At 46.1% G+C, this 14,353-nt stretch overlaps 1 protein-coding gene across 1 annotated transcript; it reads right to left on the bottom strand.

Annotated features, from left to right (window-relative positions):
• Positions 1-205: 205 nt before the first annotated feature.
• Positions 206-13,184, bottom strand: LOC146176149 (uncharacterized). The gene is made up of 6 exons (XM_084582483.1): positions 12,971-13,184; positions 11,961-12,124; positions 9,997-10,083; positions 9,840-9,917; positions 9,562-9,753; positions 206-9,436 (listed from the first exon to the last, which is right to left on the bottom strand). Exons 1-6 carry the CDS (start codon positions 13,072-13,074, stop codon positions 7,323-7,325), a joined length of 2,739 nt encoding a protein of 912 aa, XP_084438609.1. The 5' UTR covers positions 13,075-13,184; the 3' UTR covers positions 206-7,322.
• Between the last annotated feature and the right edge of the window lie 1,169 nt (positions 13,185-14,353).

The raw sequence follows: 14,353 nt of genomic DNA, 5'->3' as shown, positions 1-14,353 counted from the left end.
TGTGGGAAGCGTGGGCCAAAGTGGTGTGTTGCTTCCGCCGAGGGGCCTTAAGGGTCCAAACACTCGGCATCAGCTCAACCACCAGGATCCCCTTTTCCCCAGACACGGCGATGCCACGCACGGCTAAGCGTGGGTGCTGGGGTCCGTGGTGTCGCACAGTACACACAAACACCTGCTTTAACAGGTGCCCCCTGCGGGGAAAATGAAAGCATGATTTTTAAACAAGGTCAGCAAGTGTATAAGTCATATAGGTTGCAAGATGAACAATATTTGTACATACATTCTCACATCAGTGGGCACTGTAGTGCCCTGCAGACAGCTATATGTGACACATACTTGGACTGATGTAGATTTGATCTGGTTGTCACTGTTAGGAAAGATACATGACATATATGAATGGTTGTAATTTTCATTATTGCAGGTTACCCAAACTATACGTTAGACATACCAATATATATCATATAGATCAGAGAAACACTTAAAAATGACCCAATGGTATTGCGTCAAAGAAATAACTCGTGCTAAGACATTCGAGTGGAAGAATGGGATAGACAGAACTTGTAGTGCAAAGAGAGGATGATAACCGATGGTCACTTAGGGTAACAAATTGGATTCCTAGGAAATTGGAAAGCATAAAGGCCGACAGGATGTTACATGAATGAGTTAAAGTTCGCAGGGATCAAGTGGATTCAGCTAGACAGGACTGGGCTAATTGAAGGACTATATGGGAGAGGCCTTTGCCCTACAGTGGGTATATATAGTCAAGCTGATGATAATGCTACCAAATGGCCATATTTGTATTGGGTCCAGCATGCCAATTGTAATTGGTCTACTTGACACTGCAACCAATATGCTTATCTGAATTGGTTCCATAAGACCAATGCTTATTGGAGTGCTTGACCAATGTCCCAATATACTTATTTTTATTGGACTAATATCTGCTGGTCTATAGGACCAATTCATTATTATATTGGCCCTATACAATGTAAAATAAAACCAGTACAGACCCAGTAAGATCCCTATAAAACCAATAAATATAATGCATTGGTCTAATACAGGTTTCTATCAGAATATTTGCTACGGCAGGCACTCCTGTGATGGGAGTGAGGAAATCAGGAGACTTGAATACGGCGGTGATTACGTTCAAGAGCCATAAAGTGCCATTCAACGTGTTCTACAGGGGAGGGGAGAAGGCTGTGCTTGTCAGTCTCTACCCGAAGGCCACACCAGCTTGTACTCACTGTGGAATGTAGGATGGATGTTTGCCATAATCCACGAGATAATATCTGCCAGGCCTGTGGAAACATCTCAGAAGAGGGGCACAAGTGCCAGCCCCGGTGCCTAGTCTGTGGGGGGTGCCCATCTCACGAGCTCTGCACACTGCACCTGCAAATACAGCAATGGTTCCAGAGCCGGGTGGAAGGATATTCAGCAACAAGCATCAAACCAGTGAGGGCCGGAGGAACCTGGACTGCAACCGCAGAAGAAGCGGGCCACGACTCCATTGCCGAGTAGTTCACCATTACCAAAATGGAGGTGTCCTGGCAGGGTCCTAAAAGAGGAGGTCTTCCAACTGACAAGAAATTTGGAGGAACCAAACATGGAGCCAGGTCGGGGGAAACCTATGGGAGCAGGATAAGCTGGGCAAGGATTGCCACTTCCTTGCCTCTATAGCAGATTAAAACTATAGCAGGTTAAAAATAGCAGATTAAAACAGGAACTGGCCAAGTATAAAAGTCAGGAACTAAGGGTATTAGCAAGAGGAGAAAACATGCCAGATATGCCTGGCAAATTCACAATGGAGGATAATGTTGCTCTCCTTCCTACTCGGCAGGCACTAGCTCTTGTCCCTCAGGGTGTGAAAAATGAGGAAGAGGAAAACACTAACATAGTGGAGACTAAGACGGATAAGGGGGCCACTGTCGAAAAGACAGGATTGAGGCAGTTGTGGAGTGACATTTGCTAAGTGACCTTCCGTGTTTGGAAGCTCGTATAACGCAGAATATACAGGTTATCCGAGGCAACTCTACAAACTATTAAGAAAAACGTTTAGGCAGCTATTGAGAGGGATATTCAAGCTGCAGTAGAGCAGGTCCTACAGGGGATCTTGGAAGCTCATCTGATTAAGATGCAAGCCTTTGAAATCAGAATCGATCGTAAACTTCAGGAGCTTGCCGAGTGCACGCGGGCGATGGTTCCAAAATTGACTGGCTAGGTGGGTAATAGGCATTTTAGAGATGAAGATTTGCACGACACTGGAGTGAACACACCAGGCACAATTTCCTTGATTGTTCAAAATGTCCTGCGCTCCTTAGTTGCAGATTTTGCAGCGGAACTGCAGGGGGTTTAGGAGGAAGAGAGATTCACTACAGTAATACATAGATTCGTTGGATAAATTACCAGATATTATTGTACTGCAAGACGCAAACACGGAAGCCAAACTCGGACCATATACCACGCATTAAAACAGCTGGTCCATTTGCATAAGGATTGCATGGCTGTAACAATAGAGTTGGAGTAGGTCACTGAGGTGGAACATATATTTATTCAGCTATTACTGAACGTACGCACTAACAGAAGTGCATATGTGTTGAACATATATAGTCGACTGAATAACAGCAGTGCATCTTTCGATGCAATTTTCCAAAAGGCAGCGCAATTGGCAAAAGCTGCCCCTCTCACCATAGTGGGAGATTTTAACGCGTAAAGCTCCTTGTGGGGTTATAGTAAGGAGGATATTAAGGGCAGGAAACTCGCTGCAGCCATATCGGACCTAGCATTGATGATTCTTACTGACCCGCAGCATCCGTGTCCAGATCTCTCATTGATTAAGGAGCGAGGAACTATAATTGGCACAACACACAGGAGACCTTGAGAAGTGACCACTGCCTTCTCAAGATCGACCTTGACTACAATAAGCATCACAAACCGAGAGGGCAAGCTCGGCTCACGGGCTGGTTGTTGTTCCGAAAGGCGGAAGACTGCGCCTGATGCACCCATTGAAAAGTACGAGTAGAGGGCTGAATCGCTGCTGGGTGTCAGGGATCGCTTTACACATACACTTCAGACCTCAGAAGAAGTTCTGGCTATTGACAACCACCTATTGCATCTATGGGAGGCAAGAAGAAGTCTCACAAGGCAGTGGAAAAGACAGAAACATAAACGCAAGCTCAAGATCGCGACAATAATATCACAAGCAGAAGAGTATGCACGGTCTTGGTCAAAAATTGGTTAACCAAATGCAACTCCATGAAAGGCAGACTTAGCACCAAGGCAGCATGGAGTCTTCTTCAATGTTTGATAGAGCCTTCCAAGTCACATGTGGATCAGCAACATAACCTCAAGACAGCACTACGCAGCTTTGCGGGCATGGACGAGCAGCTGGTTGCAGCCCTCACCAGCAAGTACCTCTGTACAGTGAAAGACAATGAGCCAGTGCAGGATTATGAAGGTATGGAGTATCCGGACCTGGCTCGAGAGTTCAAAGTCGAGGAAATACAGGTGACGCTTATGGCCATGAGGCAGGGCACGGCACCAGGGAACGACAGAGTGACGGTGGGATTGCTTATCAATCTTAATCGGCAAACTATTGAACAACTTAACGCCATAAGGGGAATCCGCCATGCCCTTTACGCGGATGACATAACCATACTGACAATGAAGGGCAACTTGGGACAGACGGAGGAGGCCCTCCAAGAGACTGCCACTACGGTTCAAAACTATGCAGAAGAATACAGACTACCCTGTTCCCCGGACAAGTCGGAGCTCCTCGTCCTGCGCGGGAAGGGGGATACTGCACCGCTGGAAGTCTCTGTCCACGATACACCTGTTCCCGAGGAGGAGACGATATGGATTTTGGGGCTGCTTATTAACAACAAGGGCGTGAACACAGCAGCGGTCACCAAGCTCCGAACGGTATGCGAGCAAGTTATTAGTAAGCTATCTCGGATCACAACCAAGAATGGTACACAAGAAGAGGATACCCCTAGGTTAATACAGGCCTTTATCATCTGCAGGATTGTGTACATGATTATGTACCTTCGTATGAGCAAGACCAATCTAAACCACCTGGGTGTGATAATTCGAACAGCTTATAAGGCGCTCGGACCTGCTACAACTGGGGGTACGCAATACGGCTGATGAATTGATTAGTGCCCATTTTATAAGCCAGGTAGTGTGACTGGCCACAACCAAGACAGGCTGCAAGGTCTTGAAAGATTTAAACATTTTCTTTCTGCAACAAGTGGTTGGGAGACAAGATATACTTAAAGAGTGGAAGAGCAAATTTCTTGCGCTTCCGCTTCCTGAAAAACATGTGTCCGGAACATCATCATGCTAGACAAGTGGCGTGGAGCAAGAAGATGAATGAGTGCTATTCAAGAAAAGAATGTTTCTTCATGGATGCTGAGGGTCCTGTAGAGGGGATATCAATCATTTCAGTGGTACACCAAATGAAGGTCGTAGATGGGCTTTCACTTCGTAATGGGGAAACGCTGGCTACGGGAGGAAGTGGCGATAGCTCTAGTCGCAACACACTCCGCACCGAAATACACTGTTACACATTCCCAGGCGGCTTATAGAAACTATATGCATGGCAGAATCACGCCGCTAGCCTGCAAAATTCTCATTCAATGTAGGACTTCAGCTGCACAGAAGGAGCTGATATGGGTATCAGGTCACCAGGGAGTTGAAGGAAACGAGTGCGCACACACTTAGGCCCGAGCTTTTCTTCCCCGGGTTCCTTCTACATCCTCCCTTACTGGTTTAAGCTCCTCCTCTCCATTAACAACATATATACTACAGCATTTGCGTCTTGAAAGACAGACACTCCCGAGGCCCGCTAAGGGTCTTAATAAATCAGAGAAGTGTCACCTTCGAAGGCTACGAACCGTGTTTGATAATGCAGCTACGCTTCATGCCATTGAGCCCGAGCCCTTTTCAGCTCAGTGCAAATTTTGTAGCCAGGAGGCAGACTTATACCATATGGTATGGGCTTGCCAGAAAAACAACAGTCTTGACATAATAAATCAGGCAACGTGGGAGGGCTGGGAGGCGGCCCTGTCCAACTCTGACCTCGAGGAACAACGAGCCCTCGTCGAATGAGTATGAATGGCGGCTTTTACCAATAGTGTCCCGGACTAGGTATCCGACCAGCCTTCCCTTAACCCAAGTCCTTGCTGCACTCTATAACATTTTTATCATCATCATCATATCAATGATTACAGCCGAGGCATGAAAAAGGCTTGAAGTGCCACAAAACACACCAGATAAGAAACATGTACAGAAAACAAAGCTATGACGGCTACAGTTGCAATAACAATGACATGAAAGTAGGTGCATCAAGACACACGTGGAGCATAGAGCATTGGGATCACTCTTCACATTTCGAATCTTCGGCTGAAGGAAAACAGGTTATCAAGGCAATGGTCCAAGTAGCTTTACAAACATGCTTAACACAGGAGCATCAGAGCATACATTGAGTCTGTGTGCAACCTCCAGACCTGCTTCTGATCAGCAACCAAAATTTGACGCAACTGTGATCCACCTAAACAACACAGAGTACAGCTTACACTGAGGTTGACGGACATTAATGCGGTCGTAAAGAATGTAATGAACATTTCTCACACTGCACGGTATGTTAAAATAAAGTCATCTTATCATCTCATATAGTCATACACCTGGTGCAGGAAAAATATCTAAGGCTGCCCTCCTGGGCTTATGTATACCACCGTGATTCGGACTGTCGAGATGCCCCTTTGGTTGTGCTCCGAAGCCCTCAGCGACACTATGTCATGTGACATCCCTCCTTTCATGACTCGGAAGAGTAATAAGGACCACTTGTCACGATTTCTAAGCCCGCCTGCGTTCATTCGAGGCATCTGAAATGACATTTTCGAGAGGAGAAGAGAGACATCAGCATTCTTGTGGCTAGCAATTTCCAAACTATACTTTCCACACCTTGCGCTTAAGATACGGCACCACCCACGAAGGAAAAATGCTTTCTGTTGAAGGAAAATTCCGGTTAGCAATTTGATTTGTAGCGCTATCAAGTTTGATGAAATCAGCAGCCATAGAATGGCCACAAATCATTTATAATTTTTTACCACACCTGCTACCGTGTCACGTGTACACAAGGGATTCCGACCTTTACGCCTGGTGCAGGAAAAACATCAAGGATGCCCTCCAGGGCTCGCACACCCCAGCCGCGTTTTGAATTGTCAAGATGCCCCTCAGCTATGCTCCGATGGCCTCAGCGAGGCCACCTCGAGTGACATCCCAAAACAACATCACATTTAAGACTAGTACTGATTGGAAAATTTTACATCACATTTTTTTCCTTTCAGCACTCAAAAGACTAATAAGGACCACTTGTCACGATTCCTAAGGCCACGTTTGTGTGATATTGTCTATGTGCCCTGTAACCTCCTGCCTTCTTGTTGTTGTGTACTGTTTTCTAAACAAGTAGTGAGCACTCTTAGACAGTGGGCTGTATTAGAGCTGCTTTGCAACGTTAATGCATTGAAAATTAGTGAAAGCCCTGTCTGCAGAAAAGGCGCTGACAGTCTTTTGATCAAATAAAAAAACTGCAGGATAAAATCCAACCCTCTGTAGGGAGCACGCACGCCAGAGCTGAAGAGACCTAATAAATGGAAGGTTGAGAACAAAGTTCTATATGACATGTAGCCCTCCTGGTACTAGTTACCAGCGCCTTTCCGTTCCTAATGAGTAAGAGCTGCTACAAATGCCAGGAAAAGGCGCCATATAATATATTAAGCATCAATGTCCTACGAATGCTGGTTGATCTGTAAAGATGGCGTATAAATCACCAGCCGGCTGTTACTGTACTTGGACGCGGCAAAGGCATACATATATCAAACGTGTCATACGAGAAGATAATTGAGAAAATGGAAGATCAAACTTCCGCTCCTTCACTATCTAATATAATATCTAATAACTGGAAGTTAGATGAAATGTCAAATATACTCTTCCCGATTTACGCAGAAGCAGGCCTGGAAGATGTGCCATAGAACTTCAGCTATATTCATGTCGCAAACAAGAATAAAACAAAGAAATTGCACGATAACTTCGCTCTCAAGACTGGTTATAGCACACAAGACAGATGATCCGAGCTTCCTTGGGCTAGACGTATAAAAGTCAGGTACTTGAACATGGCTCCATAAAAGAAAAGCAGCTACTATGTTAGACGTGGCGACGTTATGTTACCAGCTGCAAACCCAAACCCCAGCCTGAACAGATACGTAGCACACACTGCAAAATCACTCACAACCTCTCGACAATTGGAATTCTCTTTTTCAAGTGTTTTACCGCCGTGCTTGTTTCGTTGCTTTCCGCTTAGTTGCTTCATTATGAAGTTCAGCATTCCTCCTGCGTGTGAACCAATGAAGCCTCACCCTGATGAATAGGGCAAACAAACTATCGTAAACGTCGTCAGCACACACAGTCAGGGATTTTTCCACCTTGGTGTGAAACAACACGCACAGACCATGTCCAACATGCTCTTTTCCCACGATATCGCAAGTTGATGCAACAAAAACCTCTTCACAAGCGTTGATAAATGAAACGAAAGAAGGCACAGGAACTGACGGGCTCCCAAAGTCACCTTCACCAGGTTTTTTTACAGTTAGGTACAAGAGCAGCTGGCTTTGACTGGAAAAGACTGCATTCTCTTGCCTTAACTCACATTTGTGCGACCCTGTGGCACACCTGTGGCCATTCATAAATTTAGAAGCAAGCCAGCCAGCAAAGTAGACAATGTTGTTCTCGGCCAATGCAGATGGATAATCATTGGGCGAAACTTCTACTACAAGTGGAAGAGATGCAGTGGCTGTACAAAGAGAAGAAGCAGGTGTAGAAAAAGAAACTGGGACAGTCGCCAGGAGAGTTGACATGTCTTCAGCCCAGTCGCTGCTTTCTGACAATTTGAAAAGGTGGCCTACTAAAAGGTGCCTAAATGCTGCTTGAAACTGTCGGCAAGACGAGTTGCCATCCACTCCTGACTTTGACTTAACACATGCAAAGGTATTTTCGAGCACACCCTGGTTCAGATGCCTGGTTAGGAGGTATGCCAAACCATACCGATAGGCCAAGTGGTTCCACAACATCAGCAAAGACCTCACAGTTTGGCAGAAGCCACGGATGCAAGGAGGCTGCCGTGCACAGCCTAGAACTTCAATATTCTCAAAAACTGCAATGCAGTCTTCCAAGAACTCTTTGTGGACCGACCCTGCACACATAGCAGAGGCGTAAGGTGACTTTCCATACTTCTGAGATACATTTAGGCTGTCAAAGAGTCTATCTATCCTCTCAACAAATCTCGCTGTATGGATAGCCTCTGCTGGCAACTGCTGAAATGCTACCAAAGTGCATAATGCAGCAGCACAGTGGTTGCTGAATACCTGTGCTGCAAGCTTCACGGACATCTTTGAAGCAAAAGTCAAATTAAAATGACGGTCGCTCAGCTTTGGAATGGACCGAATTTGCATTTCCCGGTCCCTCTCATAAGCCTGTCGTATGTACGAACTTTTGATTGTGTCACTGCCAATCCTGAAGTCATATTTGAAGAACACATTGCGCAAGCACTTGAGCAAATGTGGAGCGTCAAAAATAAAGAAAAGCGGTTCACCACTGATGCGTAGGTACGGGTTTTGAGGGGTTACGAGGTTCGAAAACAAAGATGCATTTTGGTTCCCCTGACGACAAACCACAGCCACAGGTTGTAACCCAGCTGAAACCAGTAAGTCGTAGCACTGGAAAAGAAGGCTACGCAGAACACTCGCAGGTGCTGCTTTCTCCACAAAGAAGTAGCCAAGAGGCTGCTTCCACGGTGTGCATATTCCTTTGGCCATGAAGACAAGAGCCTTATTTGCAAGATTTCGCCCTTGTGCTGTACAATATTCTTCGAGGCCTTCAAATCTGTCTGAAACTGGGTTGTACGACAGCTCCTTTGCAACACGCATTTCATAGAATATTATAGTGCAAGCCCTGTCTTTCTGCGGAAAAGACGCCACCCGTCTCTTGATCAAATCGAAAACTTCAGGATAAAATCCCACCCTCCACGGTATACGCGAAAGCCAGAGCTGCAGGGACCTAATAGATGGAAGTTTTAGGAGTTGCCTGCAATACCTGTATCCTTTCGGGCTACGAAAGTAGAGACCTAAAGCAAACGCTTTGTTCTGGCTGCCCCATCGACGGCCAAACCTGCTGGTGTTGTTCATCTTCAACTGAGCCTCCACAAGAGCAGCAACCGCTGGGGTCACATGCTCACGTAAAGTCTCAACCACTTCGACAGCAGTCTTCACGCGTCGGCGCTGTAGTAGCTGTCCTTGGAGTCTCTTTTTGCGGTCACGGAGCTGCCGGAGCTTGGCACTGAGCTTGTCCAGTGGCCGCCTTACATTGGTGGGGCTGGTGAAAGATCCTGCAAGATAAACAATAATCAGCAGAGCAATTAGCAGCTGTCGGGTTCAGTACATGTGCATATATCCGTACAGAACCAAGAAATAAAAGTCAGTGTGAAAGTGTCGCAATTTTTGCAACATCAACCTTCACAAGAAAGCGATGAACTGCAGCGCGAAGGTTCTGGTGGTGATGCAGCACACAATGGCAGTGCTGCAAGCTCCCCAGCCATGTTGGCCTGTGCGGACGACGTGCTGGTCTGAGCATATGTGTGGTCCACTGCAACAGCAGTGCTGTGGGTCCGCACTTGACTCAGCGAAGAACACTGGGTGCCGGCATCTGCAAAGCCCACAGCCAACATACTGTAGCATATTTCTGCATCATCCTTTCTTTCACTGTTCCAAAAGGTTGAAAATAACAATCACCTTCTATGATGAGTTGCAGTGATTGGGACTGCTGGCTCTGCATGCACCCCTTGGCAACTGCTTCACTGAGCATGGCACCTATTAAACAAAGAACAATTCGCCCTGTATTAACACCATTTCCCAAAGAGGTATCCACAATGCTTTCAACCCTTCCCACCTGACTCTCCATTCTGATGCAGTGACGAAGTTAAGCTGAGACTGGACGGTGAAGCATCCATGTGGCTGCTGCGTTCATTCGAGGCATCTGAAATGACATTTTCAAGAAGGAAGGAGATGCATCAGTGCCCTAGCGGCTATTAATTTGCAAACGACTGCAACTTTTGTTCCATGCTGTTAAAATATGGCACCACTGGTGGAGGAAAAATGCTTTTTGGTGAAGTTAACTTCTGCTTAGCACTTTGATTTGTTAGGCTATCAATTTCAATGAAATCAGAAGGTATAGAGAGTGCATAAATCACTTATAGTTTCTTATGTGCAATACCTGCTTGAAGAGTGCAAGATATGCTTCTCACGCAAACAGCGACAACTCAAATAAAGTGATGCGCATCATATCGCTTGCCGGCTTACCTATGAAGGTCAACATAGAACCCATGCAATAAGCTGCAATAAGATGAACTCACAGACAATCCGCCTTTTTCACAAGGCCACTCTGAGTATGCGTACCTCTCCCCTGGTTGAAAACAAACCACCCTTCCTCCATGAAACAAACCACCAACCACAGCTGCACATGCGCAGTTCTTGGCCACTGCGATCGGCGCAGTGGTAGCAGATCTCAGAGGCCATGTATAGTTAATATTAGTGACAGGCGTATTGATAGATGGCGGTAGCTGTCAAGAACACGCCGTAATTTCACTGACGGCTGCATCTCCCAAGAGCGTTTTCAACCAGCAGCAGACGAATTTTCAACCACTCCCAGAGGGCGCCACATCTTGTGAAAAAGGCGGATTGTCGAAAAAGGAGGAAAACATGCTTTTGCTACCATGGTCAGTGATATAAACAGCAAGATCATAGGTAATGATTATTGCACTTCAATTATTGCAGCATTTTTAAGGTCTTTCAGCACTTGTTGCTGCACATGGTAGCCTTTCTACACCCCTCCCCGCATCCTTCCAAACGTTGTTTATAATCATAAAAGGAATGACTACAAGGTTTTCTTGACACGAGACAGACTATTCATGTGACAAACTATCGTGGTCAATAGGAAAGATTCGAATCCCATTTGCTGCCTAGCCATGTTCAGTCACCCCGTTTCATTGCTGAGAATGGTACCATGATGGCACCGGCGCCAAACAGCAAGAACACGAGGTCTCGTAGGCTACCGTCAATCTCCATTGCAACCCTATGCCGTACCAGACCGCCCGGTAATCCCATTTCCATTATCCTTTCCCTCTAACATGAAATAACAGGCAACAGCGTTCACACGGTCAGTGTACTATTTTTTTCACACCGACTGCCTGCTGTTGCATGCTCCCTTTGCCAACTGAAATTTTGCCGCCAGCTTATTACAAGCACAAAACTAACTCTTATGTTCTACCCACCAACCTGAAGTACAGTGCACCGTGCAGTGTATTGCGGGAAGAAAAAATTGCTCCTAACACCGGAACAGTCGCAGGGACCACAGAGTTGAAAATCACAATTCATGACTCCGCTCGAACCAATGTATGAACCTTGAAATGCCTTTACTAACATGGAAGAAGAAAAAGTACCTTTGACGAACAATGAAAGCAATGAAGTACACCAGTACTCTCCTCCAACAATTTTGCGCATTATATTACTCTCACCTTGCAGCGTATTTGAACACCGTAGGAAAAAAATAATTAAATTTGCATATAAGTGACATGAATGAATGCACATATATTATATATACATATTTGTGTGCACGAGTTTGCGTATGCATGCATGTGTGTACGTATATGTGTGCACGTCTGTTCACACACATGAAGCGACATTTTTACTTTGTTTCACTTAGTAGGGTGGCGGTAAAATTTTACTCTAATTTTAGACACACTCGATTTAGATACATTCGCATTCTTTTCTTGAAAGGTGCAAGCAGGAGTGCTCACGGTTACGCATTTCAAGAGTGGCGTATGCCTGTAATTACCTTCAGTGTTTGGCAATTACCTTCAACGCTTCCTTGAGTTGGTACAGCGTCCCTACGAAGTCGTCCTGACTGCTCGTATGCAGACGGTGAGAAGTGCCTCGAACAAACTCTCCGGTCTCGCAGCTGCCACGGTGCTTTGTTGTCCAGGCCTATGTTGCGACAGAACTGGACCCACGACTTGCATCTGGACATGATATATGTAACACGCACGTTATAAAACTGTATCGAAATTCATATCATGCATTTAGTTGCGACACCACAAAAACGAGGATTGAGATGGACAGAAAAAGTGCTCACTGTCAATTGACAAAAGTGAAATTAATATCATGCACTGGAAACGCCAATACGCAATGCCTCAAATCATTTCTTTTTAAGTGCAGTACATTAATACGGCATGCATTTTATCGATATGGCAGTAAAATGCTCCCGCTAAGCCTGCGCGCCTCAGAGCGAGGTGCGGGCTCGCGCGCTCACCCTCACATCCCACCTATAAGCATTGCCTGTAGCTGCTTGCTGAAAACGTTGACGAGAGCGAAATTCGTTTAAAATTATCCTGGCGGTAATGTATATGTAGAACGGCGCGCAGTGGTAGGCAATGATTCCTGCGGAGCAAATTTCGTTAAGGCGCCCTCAACACAGCGCACAGGTAAGCATGGCCGAGTTTCGATAACCCCGGTCGCGAGGAAAATTTCAAACTGACTTCACGCACGGTGTTGACAGACCAGACAATGCCATGCTCACAGCTGTCATGTTCTGCGTTGGCCTCGCGGTCAGTAGTAGACACGTGGTTGCGCCTTATAGCCCGTTACCTTGTATAGATAATTACAGATTAACTGGCTGAACGGCAGGCCAATTTTTGTTAACTCAAGGAATGCAAGGTGTGTACTGCAGGCTACTAAATATTCTCGAAAACATGAAGCCGAGTACGTACGAAATTGTTTAGCTATGAAACAAGCGAGAGCAGCCCGAAATAACTATGGAGCTAGAAGCAGACGACACTGACCAGCGTCTCACTGACGAGCTCACTCACCGGTCAAAGTCAGGCGGGAAGCGGTGTAATGAGACATCGACGGTTGAGTCCACGCTGTCGCAATGTGCCACAGAGCATCGCTTTCTCACTTTGCGCGGTCTCATCTTGCAATTAAGCGCTAAGCGCTTAAAACCACCACCGAGAAGTGCAATACAAGGCCGCAAAAGACTAGCCGCACGCCGAAACGGATGAAAACAACTCGGGCCAAACGGCGGCGACAACGATGGATGGATGGATGGATAAGGCTGAACCCTTTGAATCGGGCGGCGGCGCCACAGGCCGCCTAGCCGTACCTAGCCGTAAAGCCAGTGACGCCAAGCGACGCGACGAAATCTTTGCTGGATGGATGGATGATTACCCTTTGTATCGAGTTGCAGCTTGCGCCGCCTAGTTTCTCTTTTCCGTGGTTTCGCAATTCCCCTCTCCAATCTCCCAACCATAGAGGAAGGATTTTGCATTTTTGGAACTGCATTTTCCCCGGTAGGCTCCCTATTCCCCGACAAACCCCAGCGCCTTCTCCAGATCTGTCTTTTTTCGTCTTGGATGGTCTGCTGGAGTACCAAACGTCAGTTTACGCGTCCTTAGAATTGATGCTGTCAGCATGAGTTTTTTCTTTTCCATCACTACAAAACTGCAATGTGTGTGCATGGGCGAGCGCGCGCGTGTGCAAATAATTCATGTGCAGGCACTCAATATATTTGCTGCCCCGCGTACGGTGAGTATTCATGCACGTCTTCATTACAATGAGGAAAACAAATGCACAATGTCTGCAGCGCGCTGCGAAAAGCAAACTCGCGCCCCTGCACAAGGATTCCGAGTCCATGCGTCGCTTCGAATGCTTCGAATACACCAGCCACCCCGCCAAACCACCGGAAGAAAAAGAACGAAAGCAAAAGATTGCGAACGCACAGAATTGACGCTCACTCTACATTCCCCCGTAAACGCCCCTTTCTGAAAAAAAAAGAAGAAAAAAGAAAAACTCCACGAGATATGTGTACGTGATGTATAGGCTACGTCACCCAAGTTTCACGTAATTGCGCACCCAGGATTCGCAAAAATATTATCCGAATCAAACGAAGGCTAAAAAGACAATTCTGAAAGCGACGCAAACTCGAATACTGACGTATTATTGGCAGCGGCCAAACAAATGAAGTTCGCTAGTAGCATGCTAATCATCCGTCTTCCTATCACTTAGCGCTCTAATTAGCGCTACCAATGAGTACTAATTTAGCACCTTAATAAGGCTATTACTTAGCAGAAATGTATCATTATCCACACGACATGGACGAAGAAACATGCAGGACTAAAAGGGAGTATGACTACATGTGCGATAGCAGGTGTAATTGCCCAATTAATATAAGGTTCATTCCCAATTGGGAATGA

The sequence above is a fragment of the Amblyomma maculatum genome, chromosome 10 (genome assembly GCF_055883805.1).
Source record: "Amblyomma maculatum isolate TAMU_Amacu chromosome 10, ASM5588380v1, whole genome shotgun sequence".
Lineage (NCBI taxonomy): Eukaryota > Metazoa > Arthropoda > Arachnida > Ixodida > Ixodidae > Amblyomma > Amblyomma maculatum.
The sequence above is the reverse complement of the archived record's forward strand: the minus strand, read 5'-3'. Positions and strand labels throughout refer to the sequence as shown.